General features: G+C 46.5%; 1 protein-coding gene across 1 annotated transcript in view; it reads left to right on the forward strand.

Annotated features, from left to right (window-relative positions):
* Window positions 1-640: 640 nt before the first annotated feature.
* Fam78b (family with sequence similarity 78 member B) overlaps window positions 641-24,327 on the forward strand; it is a 75,188-nt gene continuing 51,501 nt past the window's right edge. The window contains exon 1 of the mRNA XM_051186192.1: window positions 641-918. Coding sequence (XP_051042149.1) covers window positions 656-918 — 263 coding nt within the window. The 5' untranslated portion in view covers window positions 641-655. The remainder of the gene's footprint in view (window positions 919-24,327) is intronic.

Below are 24,327 nucleotides of genomic sequence, written 5' to 3' on the forward strand. Positions count from 1 at the left end.
AGCCCCAGGCGCCCACCACGCCCCCGAGGCCGGGTGCAGGAGTGTGGGCGCTGTGCGACTCCGGGGAGGGCGGGAGGGAACCTGATCTCCGCCGCCTGCCGCTCGGGCCGCCCGCTCGCCCGCCGCTGGGTGCGCTGCACGCGGGGGGCAGCCGCGGTGCAGAGGTTCATGCAGCGGCGGCGGCGGCGGCTGCTGCTGCCGCCGCGGAAACAGACAGACCGGGCGCTGCCGCCGCCACCCTCCGGCAGCTCCATGCCGCCGCCACCGTCGCCTCCTCTCCGGCGAAGGGCGGGGGGCTCTGGCCCGGGGTGGGCAGCACTCTTCACAGCGCCGCTCCCCTCCCTGCCCTCCGCCGGGGCGCGGGAGCCGGCGAGAGCGCCCGCCGCCTCCTAGGAGCGCACGCTCCGCGCGCCCTTGCTAGAGCGAGGAGGCGGGCGTGGGCGGGCGTCGGGGCAGCCGCGACCCAGCGCGCGGAAAGGGGAGGGGGCTTCCCCGGAGGATGCCCCGCGGCGGTGGCTCCTCGCTCTTAGGCGCTAGCTGAGCTGGACCGGGAGCGAGCGGCGCGTCGCCATGCCGGCGTGACGGGCGCCCGCGGCTGCCCGCGCTGGGCCCCCGCGCTGCCCCACGCCGCGCCGCGCCGGCGCCGGGCGGCAGGATGGGCTGTATCCAAAGCATCACCTGCAAGGCGCGGATCCGGCGCGAGAACATCGTGGTGTACGATGTGTGCGCCACCATCGACCAGTGCCCCACGCGCATCGAGGAGACCTCGCCCATCGTCCTGCGCTACAAGACCCCTTACTTCAAAGCCTCGGCCCGCGTGGTCATGCCCCCCATCCCCCGCCACGAGACCTGGGTGGTGGGCTGGATCCAGGCGTGCAACCAGATGGAGTTCTTCAACACCTACAGCGACCTGGGCATGTAAGCGACTGGCCACGCCACGCGGCGCGGGAGCGGGGTCCTGGTCCCTCTTTCCCCTGTCCATTCCGGTCCCCTCCCCAGCCCCTCTTACCGTTGTCCCCATCTCTCTCCGAACCTTCCTCCCGCCTCCCCACCCACCTCCCTCCTCCCTGCGCTTTTGTTTCAGTGACAGGGCGGGTGACGGGAGGCTCCTCGCGAAGGCATTTTCTCGTGCTTTGCTTCTGACTTCCTCAGAAAGGCGAGGAGAATAGTGAGGCGCAAAAAGAACGCGGCTGGGAGGGTTCAAGAGGCAAAGATGGGGTGGTTGGCGAGTGTTATGGGAGTTTGGGGGCGCAGTCTGGGTTTGTGGGTCCCCCCCGGGAAGAGTTTGGGGAGAGGAGTGGAGTGCCGGGGGCGCATGGTCTGTGTTGTGCGTCCTTTGGAGAAACCAAGCCGGCTTAGAAGAGAAGGTACAGGGCGTCCGAGTGGGAGTTAGAGGTTCTGCCATCGCCACCCAGGCCAGTGAGCATAGCGGCTTCTCCCTCTGGTACCTCCAGCCGGGCAGAGCGCCTCTGTGGCAGTGCACCCCAAGGACCAGTTCTGGGGCGGTGGGAAGCTAGCTGGGAGGCACAGGATGCTCCGGAGCCAAGCGGAACTGATGGCCTTGTGCTAGCAGCCGGCTGGTGCGGCACGAGATGTTTCTTAGGCTCAACGAAAGGATGAGTCCCTTCAACTGTCTGGGGTCTTTACTTTTCAAAACTTTCCTAATTACGGCGCTGGAAGGGATTCCCAGGCGCCCACCGCCGAATCCAGTCAGCTGGCTGGGAGCTCTCCAACTTCCTTCAGCAGCGCCCTTTGGTGCGCGCTGAGGGTTTGGCAGCTGCGGTGCACCTAGGTCACCAGGGCTCTGCTGCCACAAGGGGCGGACATCCTGCCCTGGAACCTTAGGCTTTGGGAGGTCGCGTTCTGGACTTTTTTCTATTTACTAAATTTTCATCTGCCCTCCTGTCCCTTTCAGAACTAGGCTCCTCTGTGCATTTGGCGACTATATATGGCTAGGAGATTTGGGGCCTGCATTCTACCTACTATTGTTGGTCTAGAACACCCTAATTAGCTTGTGGTCTTTAGGGAAACCCCTTTTTCTGGAAAATCAACCTCATTTTATTTCTTAATCTAAAATTGTGGTGCTCCCAAGATTTACCTATTTAAAATGGATATGGAATGGGGGAGTTCTAGTTTTAAAAGGTCAAATCATCTTTTTAGCAGCAGCTTTTTGGGCTTTTTCTTGCACTCTCAGAGCATGTAAGTTAACACTAGTCATAGGTGCTAAAAGGAATTTTGACAGATCGTTTTGTTTCCTTTTCCTCCCGGAGTTTGCACTTTGCTCTTTAAGCATAAAAGCTCTAGAGAAAGCTGGTTGGTGGTAGAAAAGAGATGTGAGCCCTGCTTTGCAATATGCCTGGGCACACTGTGTTCTTGTCTCTGGAAATGAGAGAAATGGGGGATATATTATTTTGGGTGAATCATGCCATCTAAAAAGACACAACCTGAAAAGAGTGATTATATCTTTACACATGTGTGTTAGAACTGTTTGTTTTGTTTGGGGCTGTTTGGAACTCATCCTTTTCAGCCAAGTAAGAGAATGCCTGGCTAGGGATGGGCATCCATCTCATGTCCCTGGCCTCACCCTGATGAGGGGCAGTAACATGACTGGGGGGGGGGTTCCACAAAGCCTGAATCCCCTAGTAAAGGAAGCCTTGAGGGACTTAGCGGGAACAACCTCATATTTCCCAAGACTATACAGGAGAACCCTCTGTGTCTTAAGTCTTAAGTCCCTTGTAAATCAGTGAGTACAAAGTGTGTGTGTGTGTGTGTGTGTATACCAATTCCTTCCATAAAATACATTGTACTAAAGAAGTCAAGTTGAGCTATAAACAGATATGATAGTGGAACTTCCTTGTGTCTAGGGGAGGGTGTGTCTACCTTGGAACCAATTTACACAGTCATGAATTCCTTACAGTACAGTCCCTTGACATTCCCTACTGAATTCTTGCAGTTGAGGTTTGGAAAGATTTTATTTGTTTCATGTAACTTCTACTTTCAATATTTTAAAGTTGCTGGTTTCTGTGTTGTTAGTGCAGGAAAGCAAGAACAGTCCTCAAGAAATCATAAATTGCATTAATATAGCTCTGTATCTAGAGCCGACCTATCTCTTTGTGGTTGTAATAATTGCTATGTTTTTAGAGCCTAGATTTTAAAGAGCCAGTTTCTTCAGAATGTTTATGCCCTGAAAACTTTGCCAATGCAAACTTTATAATGGGGACTCAAATTGCATGGAAGTCCTTGTTGCCTATTGGTTGGTTGTCCTGTCTGCTTTTGCCAGTACCATGAGTGGCTGGCACTGAAGGCTGGGTTTTCACTTCTATACAGTGTTCTGTCACAGAAGCATGGCACGGTGAAGTTCTGGTTAGCAGGGTGCCTTTTCAGTAGTTTGGAAAGAATTGTGAAGTACTAAATCCACAACTAAAACAGCAAGAAACCACTAGTTTCAGAATTGAAAGAGAACATGCCTTTGTGGTTTAAATGTTGAACTTCCTCAAGAGAGGGAGAGCATAGGGGTTTTTTTATTAGCATACAAAGAATTAGGTTTTATGACAGCGGTTTTCAAACAAAAATTTTGCTGTTGTTTCTCTTCATCCCACCCCTACCTCCAATCCCCTTCCCTTCCGTGCTCTTTGACCCCTGTAGCCTTCTTTCTGCTTTCCTGTTACATCTGACCGCTTGACCTTTCCCCTTTGGTGCCCTCCTACCTAGTTTCATAGTCTGTACCCACTCTCACACACACCTCCATTTACATACACACAAACACCAAAAGTTAGAATCTGCGTGTAAGAGACAACACGAAAATTTGGAGAGGGGGTTGTTGTTATGGGGGGGGGATTGTTTTGTTTCTGCTCTTTCTGAGTCCAGGTCACCTTACTTTAATAGGATTCTTTGTGGGTCCATCTATTTTCTTGCAGATTCCATAATTTTATTTCTCCTTATGATTAAGTAAAATTCCACTGAATATACGTGCCACACTCTCATTCTCCATTTTTCTGTTGGTGGACTTCTGAGCTAGTTGTAACAACAAACATGGATATCTCTATTGTTGGATATAGAACCCTTTGGGCATATATCTAGGAGTGGTGTGGTGTGGTTTGGTATGGCTTGGTAGTTCTATATTAATTCTTTTTAGACAGCACCATACTGATTTCCATAACAGATATACTAGGTTTATACTCCCACCAATACTGAATAAGGGTTTCTCTTCCCCCTTGTCCCTGCCAGCATTTATTGTCATTTCCCCCCTTGATTATAGCCATTCCGATTGGAGTGGGATGAAATCCCAAAGTGGGTTTACTTTCCATTTTGAAGCTTTCTTTTAAAGGAACATTTTAAATCACTGATGGCCATGATGTTGTAGCTTGAACTTGCGCTCAAGTGATTTAGCGTTTCCCCGAGAGTCTGTGAGGAGCCACGCTGGTGATTACTTGCAGCACTTTCTTATTTCTAACACGGGTCTGGTGAAACTGGTTAATGCAGTCTTCAGCAGAATGTCCAAAGTCTTCCTCCTCCATCAAGAAGAGTCGCTGCTTTCTCAGTCAGCCTGCAGTGAACGCATACTTACCAAGTGTCCTGATATAACAGCACCACAAAGAAAACAATGGTTTGTGGTAGTCTCACTTCCTCACACCAGACAAACCAGTGCTGTGCAGCAAGTAAGAGAAGTGCCCAGAAGAGGAGCTAGGAAGGGCTTCCTGAAGGTGCAATGTTTCTAGTTGGCCTCTACAATATGGAGAACATCCACCAAGGCAAATGGGGGGGGGGGTGAGGGGGATTCCAAAATAGGAGGTTTAGGGGGAGAGGGAAAGAGAGCATTTTAAACTGCAAGGACTAGGATATGTTGAGTGTGCCCAGAGAACAGTAGCTGAAGTCTAATGGGTAGATGAGGCCTACTGGGAGGCATCGCATGACCTCTAGAGAAGGGAAAGTTAATGTCAGCTCCTCATCAACTCGAGGTGTTAGGAGTTTCTCTGTGCCTTCTTCATACCTCTTGGGTGTCCAGAAGCTGTTCAGCAGAGGCAGAAGAAAAGCCCCAAACGCTCAACACAACGCCCAAGAGATTTGCTGGGTGAGGTTTGAGCAGGAATGGAGCTCTCTTGCCAGGAATGGGTGAGGTGATCAGGGGAAAGGCTATGACTAGAGAGCCTCTTACCCACATTGTCTTCTAGGACTGTAAAGGGAATCTTCCACGTTCAGTTCGGACCTGCCAATGCGGAGAACTTTGGCTTGGGTAAAATTTAGGAGGTCCTATCTCACTCCTGGCTTTCAAGTGAGAGTCTGCTGGCTCTCTGCTTTATCGTTGTGCTGTTGGTGAGCATCAGCCTAGCCTCTCACCCCTGAGAGCCGTTCACTCCCATCCAAGCTGCTCCCATCCCATTGAGAAACCTACTCATTTTGAGTTTTTAATTTCCATATTGCTAACTCCAATAGCCTTGCTGTTGAAAGACACCTTCCCACGTGACTGACAGCTTTCCGCCATAGTTAACTACTCTCATATTTTAGCTTCCATGCTCTTTCCAGCTGCTCTGGCCTCTGTCTTACCTTATAACTCTTACTCTATGTTATCTACAATACATATTTCTCTTCTCGTTCTGTGCTTCCTCTGGGTAATTCCATCCCATCCCAACAGCACCAGATGCTCTCTCTGTCTCTCTGGTATGCAGCCAGGTATGTGTGCAGTTCTTTCTGCCTGACTGTTGGAAAGGTATCTCAGGCTTAAGATTTCCACACTTAAGTTGTTTTCTGTTTATCTCTTTTGATGTTGTTGTTGTTGTTGAGTCTTTTGAGAAATATTGAACCATGTAGCTCTCCATGGTCTGGTGTTCTCTGTGAAGCCCAAGCCAGCCTGGAATTCAGGGCAATCCTCCTGCTTTGACCCCCTGCACACTGGGATCACAGGGCTGTACCATACCCAGCTTCACCCATAAATGTTTCCTCTCCACTGAAGCATTCACCAAATTTCTGCATCCACAACCCTTGCCCATCTTAATAAAGAATAGCTCCACCCCCTGAGTTACAGCAAGCTAAAACATCTCTGTTTGGCTTCAGCTATTCCTCCACACACTCAGGCTGCCATCAGCACCACTGGCCCCACCCTCCATATCTGGGATGCCGCCATTTCTCTCAGTGTGTTGGTAGCTGCCATCTTGGGCTTTCCACCCAAACTTGCCACTCCATCCTTGTCCCTCCACCCCACCCACCCTTGCCGCAGCAGTCCCTTCCTGCACAGCAGTGGCAGATTGTAAACACAGGTATTACCACTCTCCTCCTTAAACTTTTTAGTGACTTTCAGCACAGTGGGTATACAATGTATAAACCACTTACCACTCTGGATTTCTTTCTTAAGCCATGTCAGCCATCTCCAGCGGGACTGGCTCTACTCAGCTCAGAGCTTCTCCCCAGGATGGCCTCTGTCTGAAATGCTCCTCCTGCCTACCCTGCTCTACCTAATTCCTGTTCATCGTTGAAATCTCAACTGCACCTCAGAGTCCATCATTGACTTTACAGTTTCAATGAAGTTATCCGGTTCTGCTCTCCCATCATGCCCTGTTGTTATACCTACAGCTAGTGGTTCAGTTAACTTGCTATCACGAAAGTAGATATTTTGTCTGTTGTGTCCTCCATGAAAATTGCCTGGACCATAGATGATACTCAAAAAGCATGTGGTGCTGTTAAATACTTGAGCCATTTTTATCACTTTAAATCACCAGTGTCAACAGATAATGTCTCTTCAAAATTAGCTTTTCATATGAACCCTCAGCCTAATCCACAAAACTACTGACATACCAGGGAATGCTTGGCAGTAACACCCAGCCTAACTGCCCCGTGCTTCGGTGTCCATTTTGTTCTGCTAGATTTTACTGAGTGGTTTCCTTCTCGGTATGTGGCTTGTATCCTTCACCTCCTCCATCTCCCATCTGTGTCCAGCTCATCAAATGCTGAACCCTCACTCTCATGTCACCTACCTGCTAGAAAGTGGCAGGCAGTGCCCACTCACAGAAGCAATGGTGTGAAACCCTGGATCCATTTTCCCACCTGAACCCGTGATTCTGTAAATCCCAGGATTTGTGGGAATGATGACATAAAGGTCATGCCTGGTTGAGTCGCGTCCCCCTTAGCTAGTGCTTGCCTTTTTGTTAAAGGACATATACCTCTGTGTGCACAGGGTGGTTTAGAGGGTGGCCCTCGCTGATAGGCATTGCCTTCTTTCAGCACTTTGCTCTTCAAAACCAGATCAGTCATTTGTCAGAGGAATCTAGTGAGTCTCTTCGCTGCTGGACCATTACCCAAGATCCCTTCCCATTACAGTCTCATCGGAAGGCTCATGAGACACCGGGGACCCTTGCCTATAGCGTCAGGTGGAAAACAAGATCCAATTCCCTGCTGCATGTCCTGAGTGCCCTTGAAGGGGAGATGGCCTAGCCCTTTTCCTCTAATCTCCTCCATCTCTGCAAAAGAGGAGCAGCAGAGGATTAACTGGTTTTATCAGCAAAGCATTAAGCTCACTGGAGATAAAGCACAACTCCCAAAGGGATGGGGAGTATACACATGACTAAGGGAAAGGTAGAAGGAAGGAAACAAGATGTGCTTTGTGTCTGGATGCCAGACTGTGGCTGCATGGGCATGGTGGGAAGGGGGAAGCAGGGAGAGGGTAACTTGAGGGCGCTGGACTGCAGGACACAAGTGGCCTTTGACTGGGCAGCCAGGACTACATGAAGTCTTTTGGGGCAGGTTCAAGGAAGCATGGGATTCCCTCTTTCCTGCTTCCTTCTCTTGTCTACATTGTTGCATTAGGAAAAATTGCTGGGGATGATAGGGACCACTGTTTCTGTTATGCTAACACTAAGCAGTAAGTGGTTACTGTTTAGAAGTTGATTGTTATGGATCCCTTTAAGAAGAAAAAAATTATAGAAAATACGCAGAAGAGCTTCGGGGTGAATACTTAGAGAAGGGAAGAGCTCACATAGAACTGAGAGTCTCTGGGAGAGAGGGGCAGGGGCCTGAAATCCAATAGCAGAGGTACCCACAATATGAGGTAAGCATCCACAGAGGTGTCATGGGATACACTGCCTCTTGTATTCTTACAGATTCAAATCAACATGATGTTTAAGGACTGGTTCCATAGTTGTGATGGATTTCAGTACAAAGCAGGTGATGGATGACATGTGTGGGGAGAATTGTCCACATGGAGGAATGCCTTGAAAGGGGATCACACAATAACACATGTTCTACATGTTAGAGGCCTTTGTATGCGCCACAATGCTAAATGCCCTTCATATGTAGCCTCATGGAAACTGTACCCTGAAAAGGAGGGTCTTCTAGTACAAGGTTCAGGGAGGTTCAGCAACCTGCCCAAGGCAGCCCATCCTGGAAGCAAGCCTGTGTGTTCCCTGGTCCCTCCATTTCTAACGGACCACTTCGCCTTCCAGGAAGGAGGTTCTCCAGACTTGCTCATCTTGCTGTTTTTACTGATTTATGCATGTCCTCAACCCTTTGGAATTGAATTCAGAGGGCATGGAAGGAAATCTCTTTGAGTCTCTGTCTCATGCTCTCCCCCTCCCAGAGAGAAAGTTGTGATTAAAAGTAAGAAAACCAAGTCTTTGTAGGAGGGTGGGAGCAAAGACAGTAGGGACTGAGCTGTATCCAGCTGCCAGACTCCTCACAGTGGCCCGGATGCAGAGTTTAGCTCTGGGGAGTGTTTTCTGGTGACTCTACCCTTAGACATTCAGACATGTTTCTGGCTCCTGCAATTCTTGGGCTATTCCTTTCATTAAAGCCCATCAGACCAGTGCTAGTGGGTGGACCCTGCTTCTAATTAAGTTCTGGGAGACACACCAATTGCAACTATTCAGCATGCCAGCTTAAGATCTAACTGCTGGCTCCCCAGCACAGAACCCGAGTCAGAAGAACTTGGGTTCCAGTGCCAGTTCTGAGACCCTTGGCAGGGTCCTCAAAATTCAGTGTCTAGTCTGCTCGTACATAAGTGAGCAGTCATGTCTAGAGTTAGGAATCAACTGAAATGAATACTGTGGGGAGGCATTCCAAACTGTGGTGTGCTGCGTACGTGTTAGTTTGATTATTATAGAGCTTATCAGTTAGTGTTTCTAGTCGGTGACTCCAGAAAAGCCTTAAGGAACTGTGACCCTGTGTTCTCCCTCGGCAGTGAGTCACTCAGACCTTTGAGGGGATCCCTGACATAGCGGCTGCCCCACAGTCCTCTCCAGATCTAGAGGAGAGGGGACAGACTCATTCTGTACTTTGAAGGCCATGTTTTCCACTCATGTGGAGAGGGAAGTGAAGGAAACACCCCCACCCCACCAAAAAGTCACTTCCCAGCTGTGCCCTAGGCTGCACTCAGGACCCTGCTTTGAACTCCTGAAGCTTAGTCACATCCTCAAGGGGACCATCCACCCTACCTGGAGCCCTCCCTTGGCCACAGTGTGGCTAATATTTAAGAAGCTACAGTGTGCCCCATGCAAGGAGTTAGGAACAGCGTCCTGTTTTCATAGCCTAGAAAGTCATGGGTTTTCCATTTTAGAGAAGACAGAAACCAGCATTTGAAATCATTTATATCCAAAACTATTTTTAATATTCTTCATTCTTTCTGAGCCCTTTGTACAATTTCATCTCTCTGTGAGGGGATGCCCCATAATAAATCTTACAATAATCAAAAAACAGATGTTAGGACAACAGTTATTCCATGTTTTAGATAAGCAAGTAGAGGCTCAAAGAGATTCAATAATGTGTTCAATGTCATCTTGGTGAGTGCTGGTAGAATCAGGCCAGGTATGTGATCCCCCACTCCCTTCCCCAGGGTTCTCCCACAAGTACATAGGAGTCAGGCTTGGAAGAAGCTGTCCTCAGAGCTATGTGTATGTGTGTCGCTTATTGTGTTGTGAGTGTGTTTGGAGACATCATTTATAGCCTCTGAAAACCAGAGAGCAGAAAACAGGAACATCTAAATGTGTTCAACAAATGCAATGAGAAATTTCAGGCTGTCAGATAAACACAGGGTAAATAAGGCTGCCTGATGGTCTGACGGTCCATGAGTGGGTTGACTGTGTCAGTCCTGTGCCTGGAGCCTCCACTGGCTTAACCTCCTGGGGCCTGACCTTTCCCAGCTGGCTTGTGAGCCTGTGTCAGGCCACGGCACTCAAAGGCCATCAGAGGTCTGGCTAATGGGAAACAGTAAATTGACATTCTCAGTCAGCAGCCACAGCAGCATCCTGAAGGAGCAGACAGGCCAGGGCTGCCAGGGAATGAGTGACATGGGGAACGGGCTCTGGCAAAGCTGAGAGCCACCAGAAACCGGTGAACTGGATCTTGCCCTCTGCCATGGGGTCGGGTGGGGATGTCAGGAACTGGGTATGTGAGGACGGAGAAGCTTCGAGTGATTCAGAATGCTGGTTCTGTGACTTGCTCAATCCTGTGGCAGGATCGGACTTGCTCATTCCATTTTTCTTTTTAAACCATGAGCCTCCATTCCAAAATGGCAGCCTCCACACCTGAGCTAGGAAAATCAATTCAAGAACTGATTGTTTTAAGTGACTCAATTCTTCCAAATTTCCATGAACCATCTTCACATGGTTTAAAGAGATTTGTGCCACTAAACTAAATCCAAAGCTCCTGCTGAAGATATCTTCTTGGCCTTTGGAACCAGAGAGCCAGTCTTTTAATATAGACACCTGTACACTTTGAGTGATTGGCAGCTATCTACTTAGCATGTATCCCTGTGCAACCATAACCAACTTACCCACATTAATGATTACAAAGCCATTTGCTGAAGGCTTAAATAGTGCCGAGTGCTTTGTGTGCTGAAGTAGGTACCGCCACTGTTCTCCTCCTGAATAAAATAGTGAAATAGGAATAAAGAGGTTTGGGTGTCATTTCTAGCATTATGCAACTAATGAAAAAGGTAGATTTAGGAACAGATAAAATTAATTCCAATGACTGTGATGAGCTGCCTCAGAAGAGTTGAATAAACAGATGGATGGATGAGTAAATGATGAATGAACATTGGATATTCTGGACATTGTCTCATTGCTTGCTTTTGTCCTTGCTGAGGAAACCAGGGAAACAAAAGGTTTAAACCAAGTTGGATATCCTAGTGACCACAAGATAGGGCAGTCAGGATCTGGTGCTAATGAGGAAGAGACCCAAGAAAGAATGTGAGAGCCCTTCCAGCTCCCTCCCCAGTAACCATCCCCAAGGCAGCTTTGGTTCACAGCAATGAGCCTGACAAACAGTGAGACAGCTAGAAAACACGCAAGTAGTGGTTCGGCAGAGCCCTCTTTGCCTAGCCAGATGGTAAATTACATGACACAGAAGCACACTTTATAGACATGCACACTGAGGCCCAGAGAAGAGCAGGGTGAGAATGTGAGTGTGAGTGAATGAGTGGCAGAACCAGGATTCAGACCCAGGTCTGTCTGATGCCATTGCTAATGTTTCCCATCCCTGGGCCTCCCCACTGCCTTACTCTGTGGTCAAGGTAGAAACTTTCCTAGTCTTTTAGTTTGAAAATCAGTAAACAGGTTTTTAACCTTCTAACTTACACACACACACACACACACACACACACACACACACACACACACACACATACCCTTGTTTGCTGAGAGTCTAGGTCAGCTGCAGAAGCAATCACCTGTATCAGAGAGGAAGCAGACAGAGCATAGGAAGAGTCAAGTCCCTTGGCAGCACAGAAGGAAACTCAGATCAGCCCAAGGGATGTCTGCACAATTGCCAGGAGCAGAGACCAGTCTATTGCCAGTGTCTGTGCCCAGTGATTAGCAAACTAGAAAGGAGAGGGTCTCCCCAGAGACAGCAATCGCAGATGGCAGGAAATAGGAGGCCCTGGCAGCCAAGAGAGACTGGACGCATGGAGAAACTGGGATTCAGCTGGGATGCTCAGCAACTCAGAAGCCCTGTTCTCCAGCCTCCCCACAGAGACCCCACCCAGCCCAGGTGCTGATGGCAAGCTTGGTCCTCCTGGATCCCTGCCCACAGACAGGCATGGTGTCTTCATGTCCCCTGGCAGCTCCAAAAGATGTCAAAGATGACAGATTGTGAGGGGGCCAAGGGCCCTCCCCTGACAGCAGGGCTCAGCTGGGAGGCCCTGGAGAGTAGAACAGATTTGGGGGGGGGGTAGTCTGACGGGGATATCCTAGCAGCCTGGGGACTTTGTCTCTGTTGTGGCTTTTAGTTGGGTTTCATTCATTTTTTTAAAAAATCATTTTCTTTTTGTGTTACGGGCTTTTAGCATAGAAACCTAATAACATTGTGTGTGCTTACTCTAATGGAGGTGGACTGGGAAGAAACAGGGGTGGATGGGCCCAGGCAAGTTTGTTGTGCTTTGGTCTTTGGGGGACCTAAAATGAGTATAGAGGAACCCTTCAGTAGGGAAAGTGTAGACCTCCCAGCAGATGTCACAACTCCAGAACCAGGCCACATCTCATGAGGACTCTAGAAATCGAGGGCAAGATCAGATGATCAGCCAGCCTCCTTTACTCAGCCCTTTTCCAGCCTTACCTCCACACTCAGAGCCTGAACTAAAACCTGGTTCCTGCCTTCCCTGGAAGAGGAAGCAGCCTCAGATCTTCTGGGCAACTGAGGCCCCCATTATTACCACCTATGTGACATGGTTCTTGCAGGACCTGTAACTCCAAGAGCTCCTGATGTCTGGTTAGTCTATGACTTGTTAGCATTTGCTGCAGCTGCTGCTTGCCTGCTTGTTTTGTTTTGGTTTTTGTTTGTTTTGGTTTGGTTTGGCTTGGTTGTTGTTGTTTTGTTTTTTGGGGTTTTTTGTTTGTTTTATTTTGTATATTTATTTACTTATGTATTTTATGTACATGAATGCTCTTTCTTCATGCTTTTGATACCCAGAAGAGGGTATCAGATCCCATTACAGATGGTTGTGAGCCGCAATGTGGTTGCTCGGAATTGAACTCAGGAACTCTGGAAGAGCAGCCAGTGCCCTTAACCTCTGAGCCTTCTCTCCAGCCCTTCCTGCTTGTTTTTGTTTGTTTGTTTGTTTGTTTGTTTTTGTTTTGTTTTGTTTTGTTTTTGTTTCTTTGTCAAGATCTGTTTGATCTGTCTTTTGTGTCTGTCAAAATGTCTGGCTGTCTAATTCCTACCCACTGCTTTCTTTGGGCCTGCCACCTTTTTTTCAGGCTGTTAGGCCTCACTTGATGGGTCTTCCAAATCCTCTGACTGTTAATTGGTTCCCTCCCTTGGGCTCACCCACCTGAGGTTAAGAGATAAATGCAGAGGGGGTTACAACCAGAGCAGCAACATTACACACCCTCCTGGGAGCCCATGAACTACTGAGTCCTCTGTGTTCCTTTGAAGCCTTGGTGGGTAGCTGCTTTCCAGAAGAAAACCACTCCTGGATGATCTTTAAAGAAATTTACCTGTGAAACTATAGCTCTGAATCCCACATATTGGACCATGATGTTGAGGACTAAGAGTAGGAGGGGTTTCAAATCCAAGAAGAATGCAGAGAGGAGGAGGGGGATTAAGTCAGGCTTCAAAACTCAGTTCCTTTACACAAACTCCTGGCAAAGAGAGTGATAGGAAACAAGTTGAAGAACTTGGTTTTTCGTCCCCTTTTCCTTGGTAACCATCAAAAGCCCTGGATATCAAAAGCAGCCTCTTAAGATGTGAAAAGGAAACAAACGTAGGGTAGCTAGGGCGCAGGGAAACCACAGTGGGCCTTGTTCCTTCCTGGCAGTGCCTCACAAACTCAACCTTTTGCTTTGCCGTATCTGTCTAAGTGTGAAACTGGAAAGCCAAAAGCAAGGTTTATTGGTGTGGCCATCCCTAACCCTGTACCTAAGAGCAGCCATCTGCCATGGCTTTCTCCAAGCAAAGACCCCTGAAGGAATAACCTCCAGCCAGGTGCCTGAGATATACTCTCTCTGAAGACTCCTGAAGGCTGAAGAGCTGGACCAGCAGTTAAGAGCACTTACTACTCTGACAGAGGACACAGGTTTGGTTCCCAACACCCACACCACAGCCCACAACTATGTATAACTCCAGCTCCAGGGGATGCAACACTCTCATCTGACTGCCAAGGGTACAAGCCATGCACATGGTGCACATACACACATGTAGGCAAAACACTCATACACATAAAATAAAAGTTAATAAATCTTTTTTTAAAGATCTATGAGATGGGAGGACAGTAGCCAGCACATTGAAGTGGCCCATCTAAAGCCAGGGGACGTAGTGAGCTGGCCAGTGACTTGGCTCCTGGGATTCTCTTGTGTCTCTGTGGCAGCCTCTTTTAAAATCCTGAGTCTACAAAACAGATCTTTAGGTTATCTATGGCCTTAAGTTCCAGAAACTTTCAGAGATGAACTGAGGCATACAGCCTGAAGGAAGGCTGACTCAAAGGGATCCTGGTGTGGACTTAGTGCTGACAGGATGCTCATGACCACAGTAACTGCCAGACCTGCAGGGTTGAATGGAAGGGGAGAAATAGTCTCTGTTTACATAGTAAAGTTTTCTTGAAAACTCTTCCTGTTGACCTTTATCCTTAGGGTCCGTGTATAGTTACTTTTTCATGAAGCAGAAAATTCTCTTTAGTGAAATGGTTGGATAGTTGAGTGGAGGATCTAGCACTGAGGTAAGGTCACTAGAGAACAGCCATATTGGAGGTTGTTTTTGAACACCCACAGCCTAGATGTTTCCTTTTCCACATATTCTACCTTTTACTAAGTGACCTCAGACTCCAAGTGAAATCTCAGGTACTTATTAGTTAAGTACCCCTACAAGTGAACACACTGTTGGCAATTAGACAAGAGCAGATGTGTTCTCAGATCCGAATGCAACCGTGTCGAGGTCTATACCTTGAGAGGAAAAACTCTTATGTGGATGCTGAGAGGTTTTACCTTCAGCACCTGCTATTTCCTGAAGTGGTGGGTCACTTACATTAGCACCCAGAATTCCATGCATCCCAGAATTACAATTTCCACAAAGGAAAAAGTTTCCTGGAAATTATTTATTTATTTATTTATTTAGCCTTCTTACATAGGCACAAACACTGAACAATAGTCTAGTATAAATATTGCTGGTTAAACTGAAATAAAATGCCAAGACAGAAAGACATGAGTGATACACTCTTTTTTGTTCATAGAGAAAAGTCAAGAGCCAGATGTATCTGGAATTCAAGAGCATAGACAGGCTTATAGAACAGCATTTAAACTCTAGGCTTTTAACACTTAAGCTTCCTGTGTTGAGTGTTCTGTTTCTCTGAAGCTGACCCACATGACCCAACACAGAGCTGACAGAGCTCCCTGGCCTGCAGGTTCCAAACTAGATCACGGTCTTATGTCTGTATTACACTATCAACCTTCCATGTGGTTCTGATTTGTTTCTGCAGATGTTTTAAAAGAAGCTGTATGAGATTCCACTTGTGGAAAATGTTGCAGAGGTGATTCTATCTTTAAAATGTTGCAGGGGTGTTCTGTGTTCTAGATGATTCTGTCTTCTTGGACTGCCAGTTATGGGGGTCTGGTGATGTGTCTCCTTATCCCAAATAGTTCATGACTGCTCTTTCTGTTCTTACATTACTGTTTAGGATGAGTCTTAGGTTTCGAGTTTTTAGCTTTTGCTTCATTTTTTACTCCAAGGAATTTGTTTTGCAAACTTAGCTATGCACTAAGAAGAGATTCATAATGGGGAGATTTCCCAGGATGTTTAGCTTATTGTGATTTTCTTACTAGATCCTTCATTACTCAGTTATGGACAGAAGTTAGCTTTTAGTGATTACTGTCTGGATTGAGCAAATAGTTTCTGAATACATTTGTATTTGGCAGTACTCTTAGAAGGAATACTATTTCTCAGCATTCTGTATTTGGAATTGAGATGACAGCCAAGGTACCAGGAGTCTTCTGACTGAGGCCAAGGTCAAGGGAGCCCAGCAAATTACCCCACTGTGCATTTGACACAACCCACAGAGGCATACTGATGCCTCAGCAGATCTGCATTTTTCTGAAGTATTATGAAGGACTCTGATGAATGACAGTGATCTTTGTCACACAGCTGTACATACTGTAAGGCTCAGATCAGACCCCTATGTCAAGCCAGAAGATTCTTCTAGAAAGGAATCTGCATTCCTAAGATGCCTCCAAGCTCTCCTGAAGCCCAGCAACCCTCAGTGTCTCCCTGGAGCGTCAGAGACATAAGCAGCTGGCTCCTAGTTTTACTGCACCTGTTCTCTGGCCTTGCCCTAAGGGCTCATTTTGCACTGGCATTTGGCTTCAGGCAGGCAGGAACTTGTCTGCTTCCTTCTCTTCCAGATGGCTCTGAGAAAGACCAGCAGAGGAGGGGGTGGGGTGGGGATAGAAAATTGGACCAGGAGGCAAAATGCCTGCCACTTGGAAGATGAAACCAGGGACCCCAGAGGAGGCACACATGCCTAAAGTCAGCCTGTCACTTGATGGTCTGACTCTAGATGGGGGGGGGGGAGAGCACAGGATTCATGTGCTGGGTTATTCTGGGATGCAGCCATATAAAACTACACTCCCATAAACAAATGAACAATAAGGCAAATAAGCTAAAAGGCCAGGCTGTACTCAGGACTCATAGAGATCTCATGTGTACTTTTTCTGTGGAGCCCTTACTCACAGTTAGAGGCTAGATACAGAACTATCTTTCTCCATAGAACAAGTAGGCCACCCAGGGTTCAGCAAGCAGAACCTAACAGACAGGTTTACACAGTTAAGAAGTGCTTACACTCCCCATCCAATTCCACACTGATTGTTCCCTTACATAACTAGTGGGGAGTCGGGGTGAGAGGTGGGGGACACTTCAGAAGCTAAAAGATCTTAGTGCAATGCCTTTATCTCACAGGGAAGAAAAAAGAGGGGGAGCTGCTCAAGGTCACTCAAAAACTTAAGAGTTCCTCAATGATGGGGCATATTTTAAAAGTCTGTGTTTCAAAATATTTTAATTCAGTTCATCTCATTTTTAAGGAATGCTTAACATTCCCCTTAGAAAGCCGCTCTATCACAGAATGACAGTCTGTAGGAATTTCCCAGCCTAACAGACAATTAATTGGACAGGAAGAAAGGCTCTCAGCCTCCATTTTCATTCTCACCTGTGCCTCTTGGTTCAAAGATGCAGAATGGGTCGTCTCCTCCCATTTAGTCTCCATTAAAAGAATCTGAGCTGCCGAGTATCTGTCACTGATACCTAAAAACAAGCAAAATCAGAAGGGGGGAGGAAAGGAGCATGAAACGCTGTTTACACAAATGTTAACTCATTTAAAACTCATTCAGATTCATATTACCTCCATTCCATATGCAAAGGAATGGGGGCTTTTGGAAGATCATGTGATTTATCCAAGTTTGTTGTGCAAAGAATTCTTAATGAACACCAGATGACCAAGTGTATGGTGTTTATCTTAAAAAAAAAAAAAAAAAAGTAAGTATCGAATTGTAAAATTTGAAAACATGGTAAACAGCAAATAGTTGAAACATTTCAAATAAATCCATTGCAAACACTCTTGCCAAATTGAAACTGTACCAAATGTATTCAAGATTCATCTACAAGCCAAAAGCTCCAAAATACACCAAGGCATTGAGTTCCTTAAGTGTCCAGCTCTCTGGGCCCCTCATAGTATCGTGTCCCTCCAAGATTTCCTGATAAGTAGAACACAATTCTGAATATCCACTGTTGTTAAAGTTGAAGGTCTAACTTAACAGAAAGGTGTGACTCAGAAGAGAGGAGCATGAGATCCAGAAACCAACAGCCAAGAATTTATTACCCCTGACTTTCCTCTCATGGGAAACATTATATAGAAAGCATGGGCCAAGGAATCTCAATACAGAATTATCCTTCTCCATAGAACAAGTGAGCAACCCTGCCCCTGACAACTTACTCACACCTCTGCCTGTTTCCCCATCTAGAAGAATAAATAGTGATGGTACTACTTCATGAGCTTGTTGACAAATTAAATGAGTTAACATTTATAGAGTGCTTCAAACAGTACCAGGTACACTGAATGTGCAATGTTTTGTTAGACATTTAAAGAAAAGATGGACATATCAGTAGTACAGCCATTGATATGTTGCCCATGCTCTAGTAAATTATCTCCTATATCCTCCCATAAAAAGGAATAGGTAGACAGATAGTTACTGAGTATTATCTATTATATTCCAGAAACTGTGCTGAGTAAATGTCCATGCTGTGAATCCTCTGGCTAGTTTGAAATTGCCTAGATGTGCACCCAGGTACTTAATACCAAGCACATCCCAATCAGTGAAACCAACCCTGAGAAAAACAACTCAATAGGCCCATGAAGACCTGGACACAAAATGTATGTATGTATGTATGTATGTATATGTATATGTATATGTATATGTATATGTATATGTATATGTACATGTACATATACATATACATATACATATATATTGATATATATATTGTCATACATACATACATACATACATACATACATATAACCTTTACATCCAGCCTTCTGCAGGTGAATGCTTACTAGTTCCTGGAAGTATTCTTAGGGTTTTCACTGGGTTCAGAAGCTCAAGCCTAAGCCATCCACAGCCCTGGAAGGATTTTACCATCACCTTTGCTCACTAATCCCACCTAGAAGTTATTATCCTGGCATGGTGAACTGAAGCACGTCAATAAGAGAGTTCATTTCTTACCACTGACAGCCCTAAGACTGTCTGCCACAATCACCGAGAAGGCACAGACTCTCCTACCCTAATGTCCAGCAGGTTTCTGTGTCTAGAGTGACTCATACTGAGCTCAGCTTGCTCCCCTTCTAAGCCTTTTTTCCAAGGCTGAGTCTCTTTCTGATAATCTCTTAGGCCTAAGAGTCAACTAAAAGCTCAGGATTCTGGGAACCCAATAGATTTTATGTGTATTCTAGGTGGTGTGGGTACCATGGATCAGACCTACAAGAAGTTATAGACCACACAAAAGACTAAAGTGGTAAGCTGAGTCTGAGTTACTGAGTAGAGAGGGGATGAGAGATCTGAAGCAGATGATGAAGACAGCTTTGGGTAACTCCTTCTGGCTCAGAGTGAAACCCATGCAGCTGCTCAGCAAGTCACTGCTACCTTTGCCAAGAGCAGTGGTTCTCAACTTGTGGGCTGCATCCCCTTTGAGAGTTGAACAACCCTTTCACAGGGATCACATACCAATACCCTACATAGCAGATATTTAAGTTGTGATTCATAATGGTAGCAAAATTACAGCTACAAAGTAGCAAGGAAAAATAATTTTATGGTTGGGTATAGCCAGCTTTTTTTCGGACTGTCTTTGGATCACCAGCCCCCAAATAACAATAGGGAGACTTCTTATTAATTATGAAAGTTTGGCCTTTAGCTTAGGCTTGTCCCCATCTAGCTCTTATAGTGCAAATTAACTTATTAATCTACATTCTGTCACAAGCCTTTACCTTTCCTCAGTACAGCACATCCAACTTGCTTTGAATCTGCTGGCAAAATCCATGCACCTAGATTCCCCCTTCTCTTCCTCTCTCTCCCTGGAAATCCCAGCTATCCTTTACTAGCTACCTATTGGCCATTCAGCTCTTTTATTAAACCAATCAGAAGGCACCTTAGGCAGAAACACATCTTTCTAATGTAAGGCAACAGTTGGAGATCACCACAACTTGAGGAACTGCCTTGAAGAGTTAACAGCATTAGGAAGGTTGAGAACCACTGGCTAAGAATTTGACTTGGTATGTCTCCTAGAATTTATTATTGTGATGCCTTCTAGGTATTGAATTTGAGCGTTAGCTTATATACAACCTGGCCCATTGTGTGTTCTCTAACTTCCTGTCTAAACCATCTTGGAAACTTTATAGGCTTCAACCCCCTGCCCTCTTAACTATGTATCTTTGCCTCTGACATAGTGAAGCTCTGACCAAGGAACACTGTTGCTGGTTACTGAATCTTCTAACACCAGTAAATAAAAACCACATGCTTCCTGTCCCTCTTCATTCTTAGAGAACTGTATCATCCTAGGTAGTCCTAAGTAGCCCATCAGTTGGGCTTTATTCATTATATTATCAAATATCTTTAAGATTTATATTAACCACTATTCTAAGCATGGTGGGGAGAAGGGACAATGGAAATATGTAAATTTAACTCAGAGGTAGGTAAATGTGTTTTGTGTCCTCAAGTACCATAAAGCCTTGAATGAAGAGCAGAAATTAATCCTTGGGGTCAAAAGCTTTTGCAAAAAAAGAAAAAGAAAGAAAGAATGGAAGGAAGGAAGAAAGGAAGGAAGAAAGGAAGGAAGGAAGGAAAAAGAAAAATGCATTATCCTTAGGGAAGGAACCAGTCAAGCTGTGCTGGTACTTATCCTTCCTCTAGGTCCATGTGCTAACATCTACCACTTCCCTTTGCTGCTCCCAGTGTCTGTATGAGGAGGGCAGAGAAGGTATCTTCTCCTTTTTACATAAAGAAACTGGGGCTCTGCGAAGTTTTGTGATTTGTCCTAGACCAGGGGGAGCAGACAAAAGACTAAAAATGTATCTCTGACTCACTGCCCACCACTTGACTACATTATCATCCCACTGGCCTTCAGGTTCTGAATTTGAATACCAGCTTAGTAGGCAGCCAACAAGAAAAAAAACATTAGTCACCTTTCCTTTGGAAAGCTTGAATGGGCTCAGCTGAATGCCAAGAAGGTGTCTCTGAATCTACTGTAGAAGTTCCAAGACTGAACATTTTGCTGACTTTGGCTAAGAAAATGCATCGTGGCCTACCTTCAAGTCATAAAGCTGCTAGAAGGGACTTTGGAGAAATATCTGAGTCATGTCTTCCCTTCCTCCCTACCACCCAGAGGAATGTAAATGTCTCTACCCTGTGAGCCTGTGTTCCTGGTGTCTACTAAGAAGCCTTCTTCCCTGTTGAAAGCCTAGACAAAGTGCATGGATGGCCTCGGGCATCAGCTTGCAGAATACTTGGATGGAAGACTCCAGGCATACTCTGGGAGGCTGGATTGGACAGGGGTTCAAGATAACAAAGGTTTCTCAATGTGAAATCCCCACGCCCAGGTCTAGGTTGTTGGGGGTGGGGGTTCCCCTCTGAATTGTATAGATGAGTTTGGAGCAGATTTGATGGAAGGAGATGGTGACTCCTGCATCTTGGCTTCCTGAATCTGTGTGTCTCAGAGAGGAGCTCAGCTCCAGCATCCCAGGACTAGTGTTTGCACTGGCACTTACAGTGGACTTTTTCAGTTAGAGAGCATCTCTCCAGCCTCCTAATCTCTTCTCTTTGGTGTAGCTTGTGTTTTGGTTACTTTTTCGTGTTGGTAACAAAATACCTGAGAAAAGCATCTTAAGGAAGGAAAGTTTTGCTGGGCTCACATTCTGAGGAACTTGTACGGTAGATTCAGAGACAAGCTCAAGTCAGACACCTTCTTGGCAGGGAGATCATGGAGCAGGGGCTTGAGACAGCTGCTCAATAGCGCCTACAGTCAGGAAGCAGAGGCTTTTGGTTTTCTTTCTGTTCTGTGATTAAGGCCATGGCCAAAGGCAACTTGGTCAGAGGCAATTTCGTGTACGTGTCCCAAGTCACAGTCCACTGAGGGAGGCCGAGGCAGGAACTCAAAAGTGGGAACCTGGAGGGAGGAGCTGAAGCAGAAACCATGGGAGGGTGCTGCTTGCTGGCCTGCTCCTCATGGAGTGCTCGGCCTGCTTTCTTTTACAACCCAGGAGCATCTGCCCTGCCAGGAGATGGTACCACTCACAGTGAATTAAGCACTCCCCCATCAGTCATTAATCAAGAAAATGCCCCACAGGCTTGCCCTGGAGGCTGATTTGTTGGGGCAATTTCTCAGTTGAGATTTCCTCTTTCAGATGTCTTTTGCTTGTGTCAAGAAGATTGGAAAAAAAAAAAAAAAAAAAAAAACTAACCAAGAGGAAGTGCTGAGTGCAGGTGATCAGCTTGCACTATCTCTTCCTTCAGCCCATCTCAGTTAATCCAGTCTATGAACTCCCTCACAACATGCCCAGAGGTTTATTTCCATAGTAATTCTAAATCCTGACGAGTTGACAGTTAAAATTAACCATTACAGTTTGAGATACTAAGAAGTGGGTATGGAGGCAGGTGTGTGCCTTCAAAATGAAGTTAAGTCTAGTTCTCCCACACTCCACTCCTGAGGTTTCAGAGAAACCCCACACTTCTTCATGAGCACGGACAGGAAGAGGGGTTGCCTTTTTGTGGGAAGATGAATGAATTCACAGAAGCCGTCTTCTAGGAAGGAGTGGCAGGCCTCTCTCCTTTGCATGCTGTGTGTCTTTGATGTGCCCTACTGTAACTGAAATGTGCCCGGAAGGAAGTTAGTTTACACCTCTTCACTGAAGAAAATAACTGGGATTTCAAAGACAAACAGCCACCCACTCCCTGTCTGTCAGGAGAGAAACTGTTTAAGATGAATGGAGACCTCGCTCCTCTCTGCTGCCAGCCCACCCTATCTCTGTCTGATGCTTCCTGCTCCATCAGGAGGACAACCAGCCACCTTCTCAGCATCCCTGCCACTTACCTTTGGAGGGCTAATCCTTTCAGAAATATTTCGTGGTCCTGTGCCTGCCTTGCCAAGAAGCAGTTTAAGGGTTCCCGTGACTCTGGGTTTACATCACTTTTATTTCCTACAAATTTATTGCCATCTGTTGATTTCATTTCGGTGACACCCACATCAAGATCATTCATAAGGAGAATTAGACCACTCCCAGACCCCCTCCCTTACTCACAGATTGCTCCCATTCAAACAGCTGAGCCCAGAGCTGTAAAAAAAAAAAAAAGTCTCAGAGTCTCAGTCTCTCTCCCTCTCCCTCTTCTTCTCCCTCTTCTTGATCAGGCAATCTTGAGTTTTGGAGTATTTGCCATCTCCTCTTTTATCCCTTGAGAAATTGAGAAACCTGGAACCTTCTATTTGAGCAGAGGATTTCTAGAGGATTTCTTCTGTGCCATTTGTCAGCTGTTTGGTCTGCCTCATCATTAGCTCTTAATGAAACTGCACCCTTTGCATTTTTATCGAAGGGCAGGGACAGGCTGTGGCCCATCTGTGCTTCATCTCCTCAGAATGCTGCTCCCTCTCCATCATTCCCAGCCCTCCCCTACCACATACACTGAAGGGTTTGGATAGGGACTGCAGAGATGCTCTGTGAGCTTTATTGGTCACAGAGCCAACACACACATGCACACACACACACACACACACACACACACACACACACATTTTTCATTATTTGCCTAAGACTTCTCAGCTTTTAAGAGCAGAGCTGCGGCTTAAAGCCATTGCTCTGGCTCTGAAGTCTACACTTGGAGTTCCTACAATTCCTAGGTGCAGTACCTACATAAACCAAGCTATGGCTATTCTAGAAGGTCTCCTGAACTGGGAAAACATGTGCTGCTATCCATGTTGGATTCTGGAGCCTGGTGTGGGCCACAAACAAGATCATTTTTTCAATTAAGCCCTCTCTTCATCCATCTTCAAAGGATTATCATACTCAGTAGATCGTGAGGCTAACCCACTACTTCCAGCCAGGTACCACATCACTCCAATGGACCTGAGTTGTTCAAAATACTGGAACTTGTCTTAAGTGAAGTCTAGTCCCTGCCTATTTCTATTTCCATTCATGCCATGGTGTCACATAGTGACATACATAGGTATACACACTCACAGAGCAACTTAACTCTTCCATGTGACATGACTCAGGTCAGAGCAGAGCCGGTCATCCTCGCAGCCAGTCTGACCTTTTAAGGAGATGTGCTATGGACAAGGAAACTCAGGACCTGTCACTGTTGACCTGCTCTGTTGGGACATGTAGAGAGCAGCCAAGCAGCCCCTGCTCACCTGCCTCCTCCCCACTATCCCCAGAGCAGTAGCCCTCCTCCAGAGCTGGATGTACCTGGCATGAACATCTGTGCCCATCAGGTGTGCTCAGAGGAAAATACAAGTTGGCCCACATTGTGCATCCAGGTGACAGCCAGAACAGTCAGAGGTAACTGTCCTGTGTCTGTCAGTCTTGATGTACTTCACCTTGAAGTACATTACCATAACACCTCCACACTGGAACTTTTCTGCCATGTAAAGTGGGAATAAAGTAATGAGCCCAGCCCCAGCACAAAGTCAGTAATTAAGAGTGGTATTGATAGAGTCTCCCTTAGATGTAGGCTATCCAACAGTATGAAAGCACACAGGGAAGGATATTCTGTCTTCTTGCTGTGGTTGGGCCTGTGTGACTAGGGAGATGTGTCTTGCTCCATAAGTACAGTAAAACTCATATGACATCATGTCCCCAGACTACCACAGTGCTCAGCATCACCATTT

This window comes from Phodopus roborovskii, unplaced genomic scaffold (assembly GCF_943737965.1).
Source record: "Phodopus roborovskii unplaced genomic scaffold, PHOROB, whole genome shotgun sequence".
In the NCBI taxonomy this organism is placed as follows: Eukaryota; Metazoa; Chordata; class Mammalia; order Rodentia; family Cricetidae; genus Phodopus; species Phodopus roborovskii.